At 32.2% G+C, this 16,625-nt stretch overlaps 1 protein-coding gene across 1 annotated transcript in view; it reads left to right on the plus strand.

The window, feature by feature from the left end:
• The window catches only part of LOC131845853 (putative metabolite transport protein HI_1104), a 57,105-nt gene that overhangs the window by 22,148 nt on the left and 18,332 nt on the right, over window positions 1–16,625 (plus strand). The window contains exons 2-3 of the mRNA XM_059194996.1: window positions 10,005–10,125; window positions 16,123–16,246. Coding sequence (XP_059050979.1) covers window positions 10,017–10,125; window positions 16,123–16,246 — 233 coding nt within the window. The 5' untranslated portion in view covers window positions 10,005–10,016. The remainder of the gene's footprint in view (window positions 1–10,004; window positions 10,126–16,122; window positions 16,247–16,625) is intronic.

Below are 16,625 nucleotides of genomic sequence, written 5' to 3' on the forward strand. Positions count from 1 at the left end.
AATTATATCTGAAATAATTAATTCATATTACACCGACCACACATGAATCGTAAAAGGAAGAAGTAGATGATCACGATGATTAAATCTGCGTTTCGAAGTTAATATGCGTTACGATATATGACGTAACTTTAAATCAATTCATTTGATCATCTAATACAGGGATGATTGTATGAACGAGGTTTGCAATCGATGAATCTGGCTGGTATGGCAGACGAAGTATGTTTGAATATTTTGAAAGAGAGTGAGTTTTGTCATCTTGTCTGCCGTTGTTTTGATTTATCCGATTATTACATAACTTATCTGTCTGTATATTGTATTAAATGTGTTTTTATCTTGATTAGAAATATATTTTGTTTATCTATTATTCTACGTTGTTTATTTGGATACTACTATAGTTACTCTGTTAATGTGAGAAGTTCGGAGATAACTACTCTCACAATGACAAACACGCGGCCCACAGGTGCGGCCCATTAAATATGTTTATGTGGTTCGCCAAGCATTTCTAAAATATAATTTATTTAATCGACTTTCTCCATTAAATATATTGTTACAAAATTAATTATGATAAAATGGTAGTAAATTCTGACGAGTTACTCATTTTAGCCGTTGATAGAGCTGGTTGCTCATCCTTTATCTTAGATATAATAATACACTAATCGTCGTATGCAAATTCTAAAGAATTATGTCATCGACAACGACAAGAAAAGAGATGTTTTGTGTTCTGTAAACATCAGATTAGACAAGCTACTGACCCGACAAGGCCGTGCAGTCATTACCGATGACTGGCGATGATTTTCACTTTCAAAGTGATTGTTTATGACACAAAAAATAATTAATTAATGACCACGAGAAGGTTATATTGTATATTAGGTATATGACTGTCATTGTTTTGACAGTTGTAAAAGTATTGTGTAATCTTATATATAAAATTCTCGTTTTAAACTTGACGCGGTCATTATTTATACGTATAATTAGTAAAAATCACGAGATCTTACCACGTTTTATATTTATTTGCTGAGTTCCCGGTTTTTGGCCGTGTTTCAACCACCATGATCACGGGTAAACTTGAAACACTGCCGAAATATCGGGAACTCAGCAAATAAATATAAAACGTGGTAAGATCCCGTGATTTTACTAATTGTACGTATAAAATTCTGGTGTCACAATGTTAGTTACCCCCGTTATAATCCCGGTTATACTCCCCTGAAATGGGTTGACCGATTTTCATGACATTTTATATGCATATTCAGTAGCTCTGAGCATTGGCTACTATCTATTTTTCATACCGCTAAGTGATAAGGGTTGTTCACCTCTAAAGTCTATTTTTTGGACAAAATTTTCTATTTTTAGTTTATTATGATTTAGCATTAAAAATCATAAAACAGCTAGTGTTTATACATAACACTTTAGGGTATTCTGAAACTGATAACTCATACAGTGCCCTAGTGCATCTCGTCCCAATCTAAACAGTGCTTGTGTCATGGAAACTAGACAACTAATAGAAATATATAGATATATATTTTTTGTAAATATACATAATACAAATAAATAATTAATTTCTAAAAATATTTTTTTGTTACTATTTGTTTAAAAAGTTAAAAGGATATAAAAAAATCATAAACAAAACAATAAAATGTAACCACAGATTAATAAATTTCCATAAAACCACAAACGACTATGTAGGTCCATTCACATCTTATGGTGATATTATGGTGACCAAAAACTGATTAATCATTCACCATTATAAAAATCCCCATGACATTTGGAATTTAGACATTATCCTTATTTTTCTGTACTTAAAGACGGTCGTTCACGATTTAACTTTAATTGATTTAAAAAAGGGTACATCACTAGCTCATAAAGGGCGCCATTGTTTATCGTAAACTTGCAATTAAAGATAAGCATATTAAATAGATTCAAGTTTGGTTCAGTGGTCATAAGGATGGTGCCAAAACTTATAAAAAGTAGCATTAATTACTGTATGCTGATTATCGAAATACTTCTAGAACTAGCTGACTAATGTCGTTAATTTAAACTAATATTAACATTAATACAATGCTAAAATAATACAATGCAAAAAATATGCTCAGCCGTAAGGTTATTTATAATAAGAATTATAATTTTGGAAAATACAGAATTTGGAATTTGCGCAGTGCATGAATAGTGCCTCTGGTGATCTCCAGTATAGGTTTAATACCAACGAACCTACAACACAGCCTGCGTGTTTTGAATCTACCGCCGAATACATATATCACACAATATTAAACACCTTTCGTATCGTACGTAATTTTTTGCAGGAAGACAAAATAACTATAAATTTAATATATTAGAATTACTTGGTCAGTATGACCCGTAACTCTAAACTATAACACCGAAGAAATTCGAGAATACAAAATGTATGAAAAAACATTTAATAAAAATCTTTGTAAGCTAATAAAACATTTACAATTACTTTTATGATATTACGGCGCACCACACTGTACATATGCAAGCCAGTATTGTGAGATTCAACTAGGCTAGACTAGAGGTTAAGTGCTAGGCTGAATTTAGTGAAACTACTTAACAATATCATTTGTCATTGAATTTAATAAAAAAAATCAAAAGAACAATATTACTTACTCATCCATTTGAAGGTAATTTTGACCTTCTATATCTAGTATAGAATTAGAATAATGAATAGATGTAAAAAATGAGGTCGTTCACAGGGTTGGCTTGTTAAATACAATTGTTTATTGTGTTAATGTAGTAATCGATTACAGAATTCGGATTCTGTTTTTTATATTTATAGCTATTGTAAAAGCTGATCTATTAAAGTGGGTGGCTGAAAAAAGGTCAAACGTTATTTGTAGCCTCGTATTACAGTGTGTAGGATAAGTTTTTTTATCGTAATCCCAATGCGAAGATATTTCATTAAATATTTTTAGAATTTATTTAATAATAGTAAGTAATAATGAATTGATGTAAAAAAATGAGTTCGTTCACAGGGTTGGGTTGTTGAATACAAATAATCACCAGCTTAAGGTGTGAAAAAGTGAAAGTAACAATAATAATCTCAGGACAATTCACACAGCGCCATCTAGACCCAAGTTAAGCTAGCTAAAGCTTGTGTTATAGGTACTAGAGAACTGATACATACATATTCATATAGATACATATTCATTCCTTGAATCATTATGAATAATATAATTGTTAACTTTATAAATTTCATCTAAACATTAATATTGATCTAAATCGGATGCTTAAAATCTGAATATGGAATTATATACATATTTATTTTCACAATGTTTACCGTAATAATTATATCTATATTCAGGCATACTTTGTGTATTGTTTTCATTTATACTTTGTCACTCATACTTTGTATAGTCTTATTATAGTTTCCCAATAACTTTATAATTCTCAATAATGCTACACTGGAGCAATTATATCATAATGTAATAACAGGTAGTTAATAAAACAACCACAATCTGTCAGGTTTCCGTGTGCCAAACGTATAATTAATATTCAATCATTTGTAATTACACAATTAATGTAAAGACATTGTATAGTCACTAATTTGATTTCAAGTTCTTGTTCGTCGCGTTTATAATATTAGTATTTTTTATATTAAAATTTGAGCGCGTTTGACCGCAATCTCACCTGATGTTAAGTGATGATGTGATCTAAGCTGTTACACGCAAGCTCAAATAGTGCCTATTTACTCTTGACTTGAAAGATCCAATGTTGTAAGAGGCAGGAAATATAGACGTTGGTAGAGAGTTCCACTTCTTAGCTGCTCGCATAAAGAAAGATGATGCAAAAACACTATCTACCTTCTTTGAATAATTTACTAAAATTGCGTAGGACGGACAATAACACTTAAATTCTAAACTGATTAAATTAATATTGAGTTTATTTTAATAAAGAACATTTCTATTTATGGCAGTTATAAATATTGCAGGGCTCATTTCATAATTGGATACGAAACTAAATTTTGCAGACTTGTAAATATAATATAACCTATTTTTATAAAAAATACATTAAATCTTTACAAAAATATTACACAAGTATTTTTTCTAGCAAATGCATACACTATTTGTTTGACACACACACTCTTCGCGGGTTGTATTCCTTGCATATTCATGAGTATGATTGTTTATATTGTTTGTTTTCTATGTGTATCACACACACAGTCTGCTTAAATTGGGACTAGAATTGATATTGATTAATATTATTATATTATATATAATCTAAAATAAAAAAAAAAAACTGAACATTTTCGACCATTAGATGTTGACCGATTCTCAGAAATACGCTCACAAGTAAAATTTCATGACAATCGGTCAAGCCGTTTCGTTGGAGTATGGGGACATTGTAAAATTCAAATTTTATATATAATGGACCAAAAACTTTGTACCTCTTTTTACTAAAATTGCGTGGACGGATTAGTACGAAATTTTGCAGACTTGTAAATATAATATAACCTATTTTTATAAAAAATACATTAAATCTTTAAAAAATATTACACGCACCACTATTTGTTTGACACACACAAGCTTGCATACTCTTTTGTTTGTCGGTAAAGTCTGCAGTCGAATTGATATTAGATTAATATTATTTGTATTTGATATTATTTGTATACATATATAATCTTGGTAAATCACGGGATCGAAAACAGAAAACGTTTTTAGTAAAAGTTGCTTTTGTATGTATGAGTTATTGATTTGGACATTGTAAAATTCAAATGCTATGTTAAGAAAGAATGACACGTCAAATTAAAACAGAACTGGATATATAACTAGTTTGTATTATGACATTTAATTTCATTCTCCATACCAAAATTATTCTGACTGTTACCTTACACGCCTAAACTGTATTTATTGTGTTGAATTGTGGTATAAAATTAGAATGTATAATTGGTAAATCACGGGATCTTTCTTCAAATGACATTGTCCTCATAACGAGAATATAAAACTTACATTAAAATTAAAATAAAACCAAATGTAAATTTTCTTCCATATTTCAACCCCTACAAGGGTTGAATAAAGGGATAAAATGTTTTAAAAGAATCAAAACTTGCAGAAAATCTGACGTCGTAGCAGACGAAGTCGGATGTCATTACCTAGTAGTTCATATAATAATATGTTGAAACACCCTTGTGTCGTATGATAAACAAGTAATGAAATGAGACTCTATAATTGAGGAAGAAGTGCACTAACGACATATTGAATACGCGTATGAATTAAGTTCATTTCCTCCCCTTGTTCCGTTGTCGTAACTATTTCCCGGTACTACCAATATAACCGACATCGGAAAAGTAAACAGGAATGCGATATAATGAATTAAAGAATAGAAAATTATTCATTCAAATAAACTTACATTGAAGCACTTTTGAATAGTCATAAATTTTTTTTAATCTACTGCTCATTCGGAAAGCTGTCTCATCACAAGAAAAACGAGCAAGAAACTTACGTATTGCTCTTTTAAATAATTTTATTATTAATTTACATTTTGAAGTTTATGTGTGTGAATACAAACCACCAATTAGCACTGATTCAATTAAATACTCAAATAGAAAAATTATTGAATGTATAAGCAACTGGTTAAACAATTAATAAGAGGAAATCAGTCATAGTGATTAGAGCAGACCAGTCCCTACAAGCAGCACCCGTTCACGAGTATGACGGATGAGCCAGCCATCACTGCTGTCGACCATATTTTAGGGAGCCCAATGACCCGGCCCAACACGCCGCCACAAGTCTGGACATTTTAGTGAGCATGACTACTCAAAACACTAGACCACATCAAAGCTACTTACAAAATTTAAGGTGGGTCGAGTTATTTGACTCGCTAATGATAGAATGTAATTATACTTGGCTCATCCATCATACTTGTGAATGGATGTAACTTGAAATTTACTTGTGTTCTGCTTCGGTCACTACGAATCATAAGTTTGTTACTTAGTACACTATTAAAATGAGGTTTTTTTAATAAATCCAGGAGGCGTATAGACGTATCCCGGATTGGAATCCAACTCGGCAAGGATGACTCTATAGAGATTCGCCCTTGCTGGGTTGGATTCCAATGTGAGCACGTCAAAGTGTTCACAATGACGTCGATAGTTGACAATCTCTCTGTCCACCCCATTTGGGATAAGGATCATGACAATAGGCTACCCAAGATCTTCAATATCGTGTATATTATAATTTGTATCAAAATTATTATGATGTGTACCTAAATTAGTAATATACTCAAAGTAGGTCCTAAACTAAGAAATGAAGCATACTTTAGATTATGTATTGTTGCACCGATGTGGATAGTATCTATGTTCTGCGTAATAAACCATCAATATTTTATAAGAAATAAAAAATGTGAAGACAAAAGTATGTTTTGCTTGTTTTTTGATGGGAGAAGATAATGCTACTTTTTATTTCGATTAAATTGATCTAGCTATGAAAGTTAAGGCAGAAGCTGGTTTATATATAACAACAACAATTTACACAGCGACATCTAGTCCCAAGCTAAGTGCTTGTGTTATGGGTACTAAGCAACTGTTAGAAATACTTAAAAACATTTCGTTACTAAATGCATACATAATATACATAGTAAACACCCAGACCGACACAAAAATCATAGTCATGAATATAAATGTTAGTACTGTGCAAGGAATCGAATCCGTGACCATCGGAAGTAGGGCGATGTGCTAAATCACTAGACCACCGATTCCATTAAATATGTAGATTTTATAATGTAATTGACTGCATTATATTAGAATTAGTATGTAAATATTGTATTTAATTATAACCTTGTTTACCTACAACCAACTTATATCACACCCACAAAGAACTAGCTTATCAAGATCTTATCTCACAAGAGGGCATTGACCACTAACAAATTTGCATAGAAATATGTACATATATGTAGCTGACCTGCGCAATTTCATCTGTGTCATGTAAAAAACAAGAAGCTTTCAAAAGGAATATATTTTTCCCATTTTTTGGTAATTTTTCTATTATTCTCCGCTCCTATTGGTCATAGCGTAGTGGCCTATAGCCTTGTTATATAAATGGGTTATGTGTAACTTGACCAAACGTCCTATTTTCAACGGGACTGTCCCTTTTTATAATTACGAGTTCCGGTGTCCCCAAAATGAAATCTGTAACGCAAAACTTTTTTGAGTAGTTTAGCCGACCAGTTGTAATGTTGATATTTAAGGTAAAATATAACATAAAAAAACATGGCAAGAATTTCTTTCTTACTTAAAATCTTCACTAGCTTTATTAAAGCAAATCTGTTTCAATATGTATGTAACTAAACGACTAATGAAACTTTAGTTACATTTAAATTTATCAGGTATACTTTTCAATCCGTAACTTTGACATTGAGTATCAGTTAATTGAGGCAAATAAACCGTCTCGTTTTGAGTAAAAAATTAAAGATCAGGTTGGTTATGCAACAATAAAATAATTTTTCACTTCGAACAAGTAATTCCTGTGATTCAATCAAACAACCTGTTCCGCTTTATAATATTAGTAGAATTATAATTATCTATATAAGTAATTATAATAAGCCATTATTGGCAACTGCCAATGCCAAACAAGATCATAGATAACTGAATAATGAAGCTGCACATCATAATTATTGATGAAATCGCAAATATTCTAATAAAACTTCAAGTCAAGGTGCTTTAGAGGAACGGTAACGTAAAATTGAATGTAATTGGGTCAAAACTGGAAATGCTATCAAAGTCTTAATGGAATGGTAAACAAGCTGATGGTCCATCTGGTGGTAGGTGATAACCTCACATATTGCGGTAAAATTTCAAGTCAAGGCCCTTTAGAGGAAAGGTAACGTAGAATTTAATGTAATTGGGTCAAAACTGGCAATGCTATCAAAGTCTTAATGGAATGGTAAACAAGCTGATGGTCCATCTGGTGATAGGTGATAACCTAACATATTGCGGTAAAATTTCATATCAAGGCCCTTTAGAGGAAAGGTAACGTAGAATTTAATGTATGTAATTGGGTCAAAACTGGCAATGCTATCAAAGTCTTAATGGAATGGTAAACAAGCTGATGGTCCATCTGGTGATAGGTGATAACCTAACATATTGCGGTAAAACTTCAAGTCAAGGCCTTTTAGAGGAAAGGTACATTGAATTTAATGTAATTGGGTCAAAACTGGCTATGCTATTAAAGTCTTAATAGAAATCAGTAAGTATTAAATAATTAACAGTATGCTAATATGTAAAACTGAAGTAAGAAAAGATACTTTACAATTGGCTTCAAAAAAAGGAGTTTCTGAATGCGATTGTACTTATGTTACCACTGAATTTGGTTCTACATAAATCAATTTAGATAATTCCTTTTTCTATTTGATAGGCCATATACTTCTGATATGGTCCCATCAAAATTTTCTCAAGAGTACGATTTCGATAATTCTTTTTTTTATTTGAAAATTGGCACTTCTAGTATGGTAGTAGTAGTTCCTTAATAATGAGATTGAGGTTGGTTTTTTCATGGCCTGAACACGGAATTATTAAGGAGAGAGGATTCCATTTAAAGGTGCTTTGAGTAAGTTACGTAGATTACTTTGTACTAAATATAATACGCAGGTCTAATGAGTAGATATAAATAGACCAGGTTAACAGTAACTATAGAAATGAACATTGCGGTATAAATTAAAATAGGTACATCATAAAATCATCTGTGACAATACAATAGCGCGGGTAGCACGCAACATCACAGCCAGGGTTGCCAGCCCTAAAATATTTATGTTACTTCTTACGAAGCTCAAAAAACTCGTATATTGACTGCGATACTCATATTATACAATATTAATATGTAAATATAATAATAAATAGGAAAGTATAGACTTTTTTTATTGTCCGATCGTTTAAAAATCCATCTCCTTATTAATATGGATTATATTCGACATTTAACGTGAATTGAACAATATTAATTAAAAAGTGGATAAAAATTCATAACAATTTATTTTTATTTCGGATGCCATAGAACATACACACACTATTCCAGATATTGCACGTAGAAAAATAAAGATTATCAGGAATGATAATCTTTATTTTTCTACGTGCAATATCTGGAATAATGTGGCCATATTTACGATCTCAAGATTTTGATCTTTACAGCAACCTAATTACACACTTCTCAATTACTATGCTACAGCACAAGGTTTTGTATATTTTAAAAATATTTCTTAAAATACCTTAGGTCAAAATATTAGAATATTCTTACGGTTGGCAGCCCTGGTTAGAACACTGCAGTTAATTACGTCATTGTTGATATTTAGGTCATTGTTACGTTTCTATTTTGCCTAAAATAGAACTGAGTGACGGCAAAATTGGCGGTTTTGGACGCAAATTGGGGATGAGAGCCGTCAAAGGTGGTTACGGTCGAGAGGAGCTGTAATTTGGCGTTAGCAATGTTATGATTTGTAAGATATTATGTTTTTTATATAACTGAAATGGTAAACAAGCTAGTCCAAACGATGCGCCATCTAATGGTAAGTGCGCAAAAAATTGTGGTAAAATTTCAAGTCAAAGCGCTGTAGAGGAAAGATAACGTAGATATGAAAATAATTGGGTAAAACTGGCAATGCTATTAAAGTCTTAATGGAATGGTAAACAAACTGTTGGTACATCTGAAAGTAAGTGATAACCATCGCCTACATGAACAGTAGTGTAAACATCATGTCATTAATAATAATAATAATAACCCAGTACAATTTACACAGCGCCATCTAGTCCCAAGCTAAATAGACCTTGAGTTATGGGTACTACAACTGATATAAATATATAGATACATATTTAACATGTATCTAAGTATTTATATCATATCATCCTTCACTGAGGCCCCACGAGCGTAAACCGTTAGCGCAGGCGTATGCACCATTCCATTATCATGAATAAAAAAAACAATGTGCTATGTCATCTAAATTCAGAACGTCTAGTTAAGAAAACACAAAATTGTCATTTCCTATTATTAAGAATACGTCATTTGTTCCAGAATTGAATAACAATGTTTCACGGAGGCATATGGACGAAGCTGCAAGGCTTTTACAAGTGGTACGTTCTGGGTTTGGTGTCTATCGGCTACATTCTTGGAGAGCTGGGGCACTACTTAATTGGTGAGTATATAATGAAATTAATTCGATGATAATATCACATAGAATAAGTATATATACTATATAATTCTGCCACCGCCATAGCCAGTTCATCATTTACTTAATATCGGACTACAATAAACATTTCGTTTCGGAAATGTAATAAAAACATTCGAAATATCGAAATTTGTAGAAGTTATTTTCTAGTTTATTAATAACTCAGTAAAAATAAGACCATATTTTATTGCTAAAAATGTTACTGGCTGCATGTTTCAAATTTCAAATACAGAAAAATTAAGGAAAACTTTAAATTTGGAATACCTGATGTTTGTTTATGTGTCAAGATCATGTCAGGCCAGCTTTTGCCGCCATTTTAATCAGCCTGTACCGAAGACAATGTATGTATGAGTCCTTTAGCCTAACGAGAAAAAAAATAACCAAAAAAATTTGCTACTTTATTTGAGTATAATAATAGCGTGGTCGACAGGATATCTTTGTGAAAACCGAACGAATTTTAATTATTTATTAAAACTTTAATACATAAATCAACATACATATAAATAAATGACTTAACACCTTAAGGCATTTTCTCCCAATCAACCATATGGCAAATAGAGATTCATGTGAGCAGGTAATTTTCCTGATCTTATAAAATGTACATGATTATTCCAATATTAGTATCATTTAAATACTTAGAAAAAATATTTTTTTAACTGATAAAGGAAATTCAGAACTTTAGGTGTAATTAACATTGATTTCAGGTGTAGTGTTAATAACTTCCGACTAATTAGCATGGTGTAGTTGAGGTCGATACTAAATGAAGTATCTGTGTCTTAATTACTACATGTACTAAACTGTAGTATTCATTCAAACAAGGTATTTACTTAAAATAGCTTAAGGGTCGGCATCGCGCATGTGACACCCCTGGTGTTTCAGGCGTCCATAGGCTACGGTATCCGTTTACCATCAGATAGGCCGTATGCTTGTTTGCCACCTACGTGGTATAAAAAAAATGTCAGCAAGTTACCTAGTAAAACAACAAAAAAAATCATATTTCCAGCAACATCTTTTTTACAATGTGACTGAATATCTGAATTTCAATGTAGAATTAAGACACAACATTAATAGTGTTTTTTTATTTATTTTGTGTATATGCAATGTACCTATATACCATTTATATGTTAACAGATAATTATGTCACAATTATCATTTAAAATAATTAATTACATATATATTACAATTGTAATACTACTGACATGCTATTTTGTAAACAGTTGTGTGATTTATCACACCGCTTTACTTCAGATGGTCGTGGAGTCAATTCCTAGCAGGGTACAAACATTTGTAGTCATGAGTATGATTATCTGTATCGGTCTGAGTGTTTTCTATGTATATTGTAAATATACCTATTTACAAAAGAAAAAAATATCTAAGTATTTGTGTTAGTTGTCTAGTATCCATAACACGAGCTCTGTGCTTGCTTTGGAACTAGATGGCGTTGCGTAAATCATCGAAATTGGCCAGGGGTATTATTAAATATTAATAAAATATATAGTTGTTTATTCAATAACATGATATTAATAAAAATTAGATAGCTTCCTCAAATTGTATGTATAATATTTGTCGAACTCCATGTACACACAATATTAGTTTTCCATTAATTATAACTAACGCTTATATGTATGAATTATAATTAGGTACAATTCATACATCCAACCAATATATTCATAACACGTTTAATATTAAAGATGATTTATATATTTAAGTATTATGATGTAATACTAAAGTCTATGTATATTAATCAATAATGATGGAATTAACCCACCTTCGCTAATAGTTTGACGGTCTCAGTGGTCTAACGGTTGAGCCCATTTCTTTATTGGGATGGTCACGGGTTCGATTCCATGCACTGTACTTCCAAATGGGGAGATATGGTAGAGAAAGTACAAAACACGGAGACAAGATATCTTAGTCCTTCGAAATGTGAATAATTTCTCAAGGGTTGGCAACGCGCACGCACCTGTGGTGTCTGACGTCCATAGGCTACGGTAACCGTTTACCATCAGATAGGCCGTATGTTGGCACCATCCTAGTAAAAAAATATTTACCACCAGATGGGGCGAATGCTTGTTTGCCGCCATCGTAGTATCAAAAGAAATGGCAACGTCATAAAGTGATGTTCATAGTGCTTTCGATAGACCGTCAGATTAGTTACTATTCCAGTTACCTAAAAACAATACTACCCACTGACTGTTAATAAAAAAACGAAAAATGACAACAAAAAATCATTGCTCGTTTTTTTTCTGTTTGCAGTAATTACGTAAGTTTAAACCACGAGCAATGTCAAGGTTGCGATTCGAATGCAAAAAGCAAAACGAGTCATACTTGATTGAGTTAAATTGATTAAGTGCTAATAATATTTGCTTACTGGTTTACCTTTGTTTTTTAACGGTAATAGATATAGGCTGCCCATAAACTAGACATAGTAACAAGACTTTTTGTAGTAATGAGTTAGAAGGTATTTAAGTTTTTTTTATGATTAATAATCTTTTTTTATAGTTCATATATAATAAATATGTATGTATATTCATATCATAACATAATTATATTTAGGTTTGAGCTAAGAGACATTTATATACTCCATAATAGGGCCGCCTTTTGTTTAGCACCTTTATTTTTTATTTATTTATGTAATTTATTTAAATACTAAGGTAAAAGTACATATGGCGAACTTAACGCATTACGGCATTTTCTACCAGTCAACCACAGGTTGTGCAGAGAAACTGTAGGCGGTGCAAATGTAATCAATAAGAAAAACAGTATGTCATAAAAAGTATATATATACTAGAAATAAATATATGTAAACACATGTGCATATTGTTAGGGTTCACATCGATATTGTCGAAAAATCTGATATTTAATATTAAAAGAAGGTAGTTTCATTATTACTCGGTATCGTTAAACGTTATAACTCATATCTTCATATAGGCCGCGGCATCGCCTCCGATCGATCCCTTGTCCAATTCAAACGGGGATCGAAATTTGAGCCGAGGTTCGAACCCCTAGTCTGCATAAAGTCGTATCCGTCGGGCAGGAGTTGGCCTTAAGTCCTTCCGCGGGTTTGGAGTGCCATCTGCACTCGCCCCATAACGTCCGGTGAAGCTGTAAAGGCCAGCTACGGCCAACAGCATTAGAGTAGTCCGAAAAAAAAAAAAAAAAAGGCCGCGGCATTCGGTCTTTGAGCACAGGATGTGCTGGTTGTATTTTAATTGCTAAAGTGAATTGTGTTAGAGACATAGTTAAATAAATGTTATATAGTTGTTATTTTATTATAATACATACTTTTACTAGTATATAGAGTTGATATATCTAACAATATACATACACAAATACATATAATATATTAATTAATATATTAATCTATAAATAAATATGAAATAAAATATATAAAACGAATATACCATATACATATCATATAACCTTTATGTAAAATTTTCTTTTGTATTTATTTTCCAGTGCGCAGTAAAGTGTGTTATTATTTTTTTTTAGTTACTGTTTTAAAAAATAATCTAATTGTTACTCACGACATCGTTTTTTTAAGATAACGGGTGGTCTATCTTTTCTATTTTTAAAATAAAAGATAAACCATCATATGTTTGTCCTGGTAATGAAATCTATCTTCACATCAACTTTCATTAAGTCATTAAGTCGTAAAGGATAACAAGTAAAAGATAACAGACAGACAATCACGTTTTAAAATTCATAATATTAATATGGATTAAAATAAAAAATATGGTTAAATTTTTACAAAACCATGGTCATCTTTCTTTATATATTCCTAGTACCCGCGTGAAGCCGAGTTAAGTAAGTTAAGTTGAAGGGTCGCTAATACCTACTAATATTATAAGTCTGAAAATGTATCTTTTTGCCTATTTACATGTATGTCTGTCTGTTTGTTACCTTTTCACGACTAATCAATTGAATCTCAATAAAATTTAAATGCAGGTAAATAGCATCTCAATAACGAATATAGGCTTCTTTAATCTGATCAACTCAATGCAGATGATTTCTTTCAATAATATCATTTTCCTTACCTAAAAAATTCATCCTCCTAAACTTAAACATAAGCAGCTTATGCAACGCAATTTTGGTGCCATACCTATAAGAAGTCGCGGAAAATGGCTAGTATATAATATATTCTCGTATAAACATATATCCATATATATAGTGGAGCACGTGTGTGTCCCACTTCTAAATGTCAAGCCGGTTTAACTTGACGTGATCGATATAGTATTTTTAGCACATCACCTGGTTTCTCTGAATATAAAACAACTACGTGTGAATATGTAATGGTGAGCTGTTGGCCCTGTGGTTAACCACCTTACTACCCCAAAGGGTAGCAAGAAAAACCCCAGAATAGTATCATTTTTTATGGATCATAATGGAATGGTGTACCCGCCTGCGCTAACGGTTTACGCTGGCGGGGCACCAGTGGAGGATGATAAGATGAACATGAGGTCAGGTCAGTTAGCCCATCGTGACAAATTCACCAGGAATTGTTTGAATTGTTTGCACTTTTAATTACATAAAAATAGAAAAGACTTTTCAAAATCACCAGGAATTTATCACAATAGTTTCAGGGGAACCGCGTGGTAGTCGATCTGAGATGGCACATTGCTAATGATGGGGTCATAAGTACACATTACTCACAATCCCCTGCCTCCCAATACTATTATTTATTTATAATTGTCTTAAAAATTTAGAATAAATGTCTATAAATGTCCTTTAAAATTGTCTCTCACATTTAGTTATCACTAACATGCAATAGCTAACATTGTCAAGTATAACAAACAGTCTAAATATCTATTACATGCGTATAATAGATATTTAGACATGATTTATAGTCTAAACTAGTTACTCGCTCCGGCGTCGCACGGGTACATGTATTATACATATAAGCCTTCCTCTAGAGTCTCTCTATCTATTAAAAAAAACCTTTTTTTCCCCTGAACAATCCACACTAGGTCCTCTAGTGTAACGATAAGCAGAGCTTGTGTTATGGGTAATAGACAACTGATATTTTTTTTTAAATACATACATAATATACATAGAAAATACCCACACCGATACAAACAAACATATTCATGAATACAAATGTTTGCACCATGCGAGGAACGAACCCGCGACAATCGGATAAAGCGGTGTACTGAACCGCAAGACCACCGAGGCCGTTAAATTAACCGAAGTCTATTATTTTTAAACATAAATATTTTATTTTAAACTTTTTTCACGATTGTTTACAGGATTATGTTAATCTTAATCTTTGTATAATATTATAAACGCAAAAGTTTTTGAGTATGGATCTTCGTTACTCATTCACGCAAAAACTATTTTATACGTATAATTAGTAAAAATCACGGGATCTTACCACGTTTTATATTTATTTGCTGAGTTCCCGATATTTCGGCAGTGTTTCAACCACCATGATGACCATCACGGGTAAACTGATCCCGTTTACCATGACGACCATCACGGGTAAACTGATCCCGTTTACCATGATGACCATCACCATGTTTACCATGATGACCATCACGGGTAAACTGATCCCGTTTACCATGACGACCATCACGGGTAAACTGATCCCGTTTACCATGATGACCATCACGGGTAAACTGATCCCGTTTACCCGTGATACCGGTAGTTGAAACACTGCCGAAATATCGGGAACTCAGCAAATAAATATAAAACGTGGTAAGATCCCGTGATTTTTACTAATTATACGTATAAATAATGACCGCGTCAAAATTTAAAAGAGTATAAAAACTATTTTGATGAAACTCTACAGTAATATAGCTTATGCATTAGAATAATATATAGGCTATATTTTATATTGAAACTTATTTTATATCCTACCAGCTGTATCTGCGGGTGAAACCGCAGATACAGCTGATAGGATATAAAATAAGATATATATATACTTTTGACTTTAGGTTGTCTTAAACCTCAACATCTTGTCACCAGGTACCACTTCCAAAGTGACAGCTGACGATCTCCACTACGGCGACAAGTCGTGCATGCTGAACGCAACCGACCTCATGCTGAGCGATCTACCACTCGTCTGCGAGAAGGTCAACTCCTCAGAAACGTGAGATATTTCATATACTAACTGGCAGACCTGGCTGAGGTTCTTGAATAAAATAATATTGCGACTATAAATTGAGATTAAGCTATCCTATCTTTCAAGTTGGATCAAATTGTATACAATGTGCAAACCAAATTTGTAATCTGTTCAGTAGTTTAAGAGTCCATCGCAGACAAACAAAGTGACACGTAATCTATACCTATAATTCAAATTGGAGTGTCTGTTTGTAATATTGAAATAACCGTTTTTTACCACACGCATATGAATATAAATCGGTACATACACTAAAATAACATTTTTACAATTTTTGACTGTCTGTCTGTTTGTCCGTTTGTTCCGGCTAATCTCTGAAATGGCTAGACCGATTTTGACGGGACTTTTA

The sequence above is a fragment of the Achroia grisella genome, unplaced genomic scaffold (assembly GCF_030625045.1).
Source record: "Achroia grisella isolate CSIRO2021 unplaced genomic scaffold, CSIRO_AGI_Agris_v1 utg109, whole genome shotgun sequence".
NCBI lineage: Eukaryota > Metazoa > Arthropoda > Insecta > Lepidoptera > Pyralidae > Achroia > Achroia grisella.